This window comes from Zosterops lateralis (assembly GCF_965231275.1).
Source record: "Zosterops lateralis genome assembly, chromosome: 2".
In the NCBI taxonomy this organism is placed as follows: Eukaryota; Metazoa; Chordata; class Aves; order Passeriformes; family Zosteropidae; genus Zosterops; species Zosterops lateralis.
In genome coordinates, this window is record NC_139763.1 from 451501 (window position 1) to 457500 (window position 6000).

A 6000-nucleotide genomic window follows, 5' to 3' on the forward strand; every position below is an offset into this window, starting at 1 on the left:
CAGCCCCTGTGCAGGAGCATCATCAGCTCCCTCAGCAAACACCCCCTGGGCAGCACCTGCTGCTGGTGCAGGGGCACATCCCATTTCCCAGGGTGGGTCAGAGAAGCCCAGAACACGCTGTGGTTTCCACCTGCACAGGTGTGTGGGTGAGCAGAGTCCTGCTGAGCTCATCCCCCCATATCGGCCATTGAAGGAGAGACGAGGAGACTGACCATGACCAGAATCCGGTTTTACTCAGGTTTTCCAAGAACTTATACACCATTTCAGTAAGGTTAATAACTTCTACTACAACAATTAGGTTAAAGGATCATACCAACAACTCATACATTTTTCAACATATCCATGTAGGGGGTTGATTGAATCTTCTTCTCTTGAGCAGGTTTCTAATCCCACCTTCTCATGAGCTCAAAGTTCTGTTTGTTTTTTCCAGGGCATCCTATCACCAGACTAAATATATTAATTAAGTCTGTCTCACTCTCATGAATCCCCACACCCCCAGTGCTCTGCGTCTCCTTCTCCCACTTTAGGTTTTTATACTGATGGAAATAAATGTGCTCAGCCTTGAGTTTGTGACTGCCAGACTGTGGAGAGGAGGGATGGAGGGGATGGGATGGGATGGGATGGGATGGGATGGGAGGGGATGGGATGGGATGGGATGGGATGGGAGGGGATGGGAGGGGATGGGATGGGATGGGATGGGATGGGATGGGGTGGGATGGGGATGGGATGGGATGGGATGGGATGGGATGGGATGGGAGGGGATGGGATGGGAGGGGATGGGATGGGATGGGATGGGATGGGATGGGAGGGGATGGGATGGGATGGGATGGGATGGGAGGGGATGGGATGGGATGGGATGGGATGGGATGGGAGCTGAGATAACCCCACCGTGTTCAGGCTGAGGCCCTGTGGGTTTGTGGTGAAACCCTGTGGGTTTGTGCCTTGCCAAGGACAGCTCACCCTGCACTGGGCAGCTCCTGGTGGATGATCCTCCAGGCAATTTCTCCAGGTGAACCTGGTGTGTCAGCCCTGCCTGCTCTTTGCTGCTTTCTGGGGAGAAGCAGCAGGGAAAAATTTCCAGCACAAATGAAGGTAAAGATCCTGCCCGCCACACTCAGACTCTCCTTGTCCCTCCAGGGCAATTCTCTGGAGTTTCTCTGTTCAAGCTTCTCCCATCTGAATAAACCCTCAGGAATTGTTATTTTCCTCTGCCTGCCTGCCTTTGCAGGATTCTATCGTGGGCAGATGACAGGAGGAAGACAGAGCAGCAAAAGGGAATTTTTCAAGATCACATTCGATGTCCCAGAGAACTGTTTTGCTCTACAAATTTGGAGGCATTTCCTGTGTTGGGCCCACAGAGGGAAGGCAGGGCTGGAAGCTGACCTTGCTCTCCTTGTTCTCTCCTCCTGCAGCTCATTTCAGGATGTCAGCTGAGCCCTGGCAAGCGACCAACAGAGGAATAAGCCCTTCACAAGGAACAGACTAAAACTCCTTTGGTTATCCCTGGTGGCACAACCTGAAACATCAACTCCTGCCCCTCATAGGAACTTCCCAGCCACAACAAACCCATTTATTCTGCATTTCTGACCCTTTCCCACCAGCTGGTGGTCACAGAATCCCTGAATGCAGGGAAAGCAGATTTTTGAGTCCAGCTGTGCTCACCTTGTCCCCAGGGCAGAGCTCTGAGTGCCACCTCCAGGTGACACCTCCAGGGATGGGCACTCCAAAGCTCCCTGGGCAGCCCCTGCCCCCTTTCCATGCAGAAAGGATGATCTGCTGTTTCACACACCCTGATATTTATGTGGATTCCTGGCTCTTGCAGTGATGCAGAGTCCCCTTCCTATCCCCTGCTACCTCGGGACTCAAAATTTGGTTTATATTTTTAAACACAAACCAAGATTCTCCTGAATGGCTCCTGATCCCTTCAACACGAGCTCCTCCTCCTTCATCCTGACGGGCGTCCCTGGCCTGGAATCTTTCCACACCTACCTGGGCATCCTTTTCTGCTCTGCCTACATCCTTGCCGTGGTGGGCAACGGGGCAGTTCTGCTGGTGCTGGGGCTGGACCAGGCCCTGCAGAGCCCCAGCCATCTCCTCCTGGCCATGCTGGCACTGACTGACGTGCTCATGGTGACCTCCGCGGTGCCCAAGATGCTGAGCGTGCTGTGGCTGGGCTCTGCCGAGATCAGCCCCGTCTCCTGCTTCGTGCAGATGTTCCTGGTGCACTCCTCCACGGCGGCGGAGTCGGGGGTGCTGCTGGCCATGGCCGCTGACCGCTACGTGGCCGTGTGCCACCCCCTGCGGTACCACACCGTCCTGAGCAGCCGGGCTGTGGCCCAGGTAGGGCTGGCCGTGGTGCTGAGGGCTGTGCTGGCCATGGTGCCCCTGGCAGGGATGGTGACAGCCCTGCCCTACTGCGGGTCCCGCACGGTGCCGCACTCGTACTGCGAGCACATGGCCGTGACCAGCCTGGCCTGTGCCAGCCCCGGCCCCAGCCGCCTCTACAGCCTGCTCTGGTCCTCCCTGACAGTGGGCACGGACCTGGCCCTCATTGCTGTGTCCTACGGGATGATCCTCAGGGCTGTGCTGGGCAAGGAGTCCTGCAGGAAGGCCCTGAGCACCTGTGGGTGCCACCTGAGCGTGGTGCTGCTGTTCTACATCCCTGGAATTGTGTCTGTGTTCTGCCAGCACTTCCCTGGCTCTGTGTCTGTGAGCACACAGGTGCTGCTGGCCGACCTGTACCTGACCCTGCCCGCCCTGCTCAACCCCCTGGTGTACAGCCTGAGGAGCAGGCAGATCCGCAGGGCCCTGCTCAGGGTGCTCCTCCTGACAGGGGGTGTGGGTGCTGGATAAAGGAGTCCCTGGTGTTCCAGGTGTGTTTGTCTCTGCAGAGGCAGCCCCTGTAGGAGCATCCCTGGAGGGCAGGGAGAGAGAACTCTGCAGAGCTGAGATGTTCTATACACACGTGGGTTTATTGCAAGGGTTGGGGGTAAAAAGGGCTTTGCCTTCAGCCACCAGCCTGGGCTGGAGGGAACCCCAAAGAGAGAGGGGGAGAGAGAGAGGGTGTGAGGTGAGGGAGGTAAAAGAGCTGAGAGAGGTAAGAGTGGTAAGAGTAAGAGAGAGAGAACCTTGTTCCAATCCATTCCATCTCCTTTTGTGTTGAATATTCTAATTTACAGTGACCAACCGGCACCAGATCCAAACCCTACAGACTTTGCCTGCAGCCCATGAGAACTGCTCTATCACCACATCATCCTGTATTCTAAACTCTAAAGAGACTTTTCTCATCCCCCTTTTCCCTGATGCCTTGGCAGGGTGGAGAGGGGCTGCACCCTTGGGGCCTTTTGTTTTCTGTCCTTCCACCCATCTCCAGCTCATCCTCATCTTCCTGCCTGCCATGATCACATCTCAGAGCTGCCCTTCATTTCTATTTCCCTCACAGGTTTTACATCTCCAGGATTTCTCACCAGACAATCATATCCACAAGCCCTTCCTGTCCCAACATCACCCCAGCTGTGCAGGAGGTGAGCAGGAGCAGGGAGGAAAGAGGACTCATTGGCTTTAACGAGCCCCTGCTCCATGGCCAGAGTTATTGGGACTGGGAACAAGAGCACAGGACCTCTTTCCCTTCCTCTTCTCCAGGTGATAAGGAGCAGCAAGAGCCCACCTTTGAGTTTAGAGATGTTCCCAGCGCCAGGAACAGCCCTGAGATAATTTCAGGATAATTCCAGGTGCATTTGTGTCAATGCACAGATTCTGATCCAAATGGGGAGAGCTCTGTGTTGTCTTCTTTAGTCCCCCTGGACTATCCCAGAGGTTCTTCCCTCTGGGTCCCTCTTGCATGAGAGGATGGGAGGATCATGGATCAAGGCTGGGAGGATCATGGCTGAGCCCTGACCAGCTTTTCCAGGTTTCTGGGTGTCAATGGAATATGAGTTCACTCAAAACTAAGTTCCTGAAAGCACTGCAGAGTCACAGAGTCACCAGGGGTGTGAGGGTGGAAGAGGAGCAGAGGGATGAGGCTGGGGCTGTATCCACTGGGTGCTCTGGCAGAGGTGTTGGGAAAGATGGGACAGGAAGGACTTATGGATATGACTGCATGGTAAGAAATACTGCAGATATAAAACCTGTGAGTGAAATAGGAATGGAAGCCAGTTTGGAGATGCGAGCATGGCAGGCAGGAAGATGGTGATGAGCTGGAGACAGGAAAACAAAAGACAAGAATGTTGCCTTTCCTCCTTGGCAAAGACATCCGGGAACAAGGGCATGAGAAAGGAGTCTGTAGAGTTTAGAATATAAAATGACATGGTGATGTAGTAGTTCTCACAGGCTGCAGGCAAAGTCTGTAGGTTTTGTATCTCACGCCGGTTGGTCACTGTAAATTAGAATATTCAACACAAAAAGAGAGAGAATGGATTGGAACAAGAGGATCGCTCTCTTGTCCTGGCTCTCCTCCCTTTTGCCCTCACCTCTCTCCTCTGGCCCTCTCACCCTCTTCCCTCACCTCTCTTGGCCCATCCCCTCTCCTCTCTCTCCCTTCACTTGCTCCTGTTTTCTCCCCACGTTTTTCCCCTGCTCCTGCCCCGTTTTTCCCCCTGAGCTCTCTTCTCTCTCTCTCTCCCCATTCTCTCTTTAGGGCTTTGCTCCAGCCCAGGCTGGTGGCTGAAGGCAAAGCCCTCTTTACCCACCACCCTTGGAATAATAAACCCCCGTGTTTCTAGAACATCTCAGCTCTGCAGAGCTCCTTGTCCCTGCCCTCCACGGAAAAATTTCTACACAGAGGCTGCTCAGGGAAGTGGTGGAATTACCAATTCCTGGAAGTCCAAACAGTGTGTGGATGTGGCACGTGGGGACACGTGTCAGTGGTGGGCTTGGCAGTGCTGGGGGAATGGCTGGATTTGGTGGCCTGAGAGGGTTTTTCCAAACTTAATGACTCTGTGATTGATGCAAGATTCCAAAGGAAATCATCACACACGGGGTGTTTCCTCTGTTTCTGCCCTGAAATCTCTGTTTGTGTCCCCAGGAAGGGGATGGGAAGGGTTCCAGTCACAGCCCAACACTGTGTCCACAACTGCCACAAATCCCACCCAAAACACCTTGTTTAAGTCTTCACTTCTACCTTAAAATTAAATCTCAGTGGATTGTTTTCTGTGGTAAAACTGCTTTGAATCTGTCATTTTTCACCTCAAACATATTTTTTTTTGCTGTCTTTGTGGTGTTCATCTGACTTTCTGCTGCACCTCCCCTGACATCTCAGAAACCACTTGACAGAATGATTCTGCTGCCCTAATTTTGCACTTTTTTTCTATGCTGGATTTGCACATTTTGTGTTTGCACTGCCTGGGGCGTGGGAGAGCCTGGTGAGGGCACAGACAACCCATTCCATGGCATGATCTTGGTACTGAAAGCAGCAGAGGCTTCCAGCCAGGAGTGCAGCAGAACCGTGAGTGGAACTGCCCTGGCATTCTCCAGTCCCTACTGGAATTATTTCCTCTATTTCTGCTCTGAGATGGGATTAGGAGAAAAAGTAAAGCAGGCCCAAAACTTAAAAGGGTATAAAGATGTGTCACCTTCCCAGTGACATGCTACAGCAGATGTCAACATTCAAACCTAGTCACCGATTGGTTTTGTTATCACTTTCCTGGGAAAAAATCACTTCCTTGCAAAACCAGCACACAAAATAAAGGGCTTTTGGTTCTGCTGGAGGCAGAACTTGTGCAGCACATTCCTGTCTGGCTCCATCAAGGCCAGGCTGGACAGGGCTTGGAGCAGCCTGGGACAGTGGGAGGTGTCCCTGCCATGGCAGGGCTGGCACTGGAGGGGATTTAAGGTCCCTTCCAACCCAAACCAGTAAATTCTGTGATTTTATGATGGTTCTGACAATTTCATTTTGACACCTCTGATCCATCTGGTGCTGCTGTTTCCCAGGGCTGTCCCTGAGCTCCCCCTCAGGCCCCTCTGTGCTCACAGCCCGGCTGATGAAACCTTTCCCTGGGCAGA

General features: G+C 53.1%; 1 protein-coding gene and 1 long non-coding RNA gene across 2 annotated transcripts in view; both read left to right on the forward strand.

Moving 5' to 3' along the window:
• Window positions 1-6000, forward strand: part of LOC310906530 — a 101297-nt gene that overhangs the window by 83443 nt on the left and 11854 nt on the right. The gene's annotated exons all lie outside the window — the stretch shown is intronic.
• Window positions 1909-2853, forward strand: LOC310905764 (olfactory receptor 52I2-like; the record flags this gene model as incomplete). The annotated part of the gene is made up of 1 exon (XM_083854457.1): window positions 1909-2853. The coding sequence occupies one exon, from the start codon at window positions 1909-1911 to the stop codon at window positions 2851-2853; it is 945 nt and encodes a 314-aa protein (XP_083710583.1).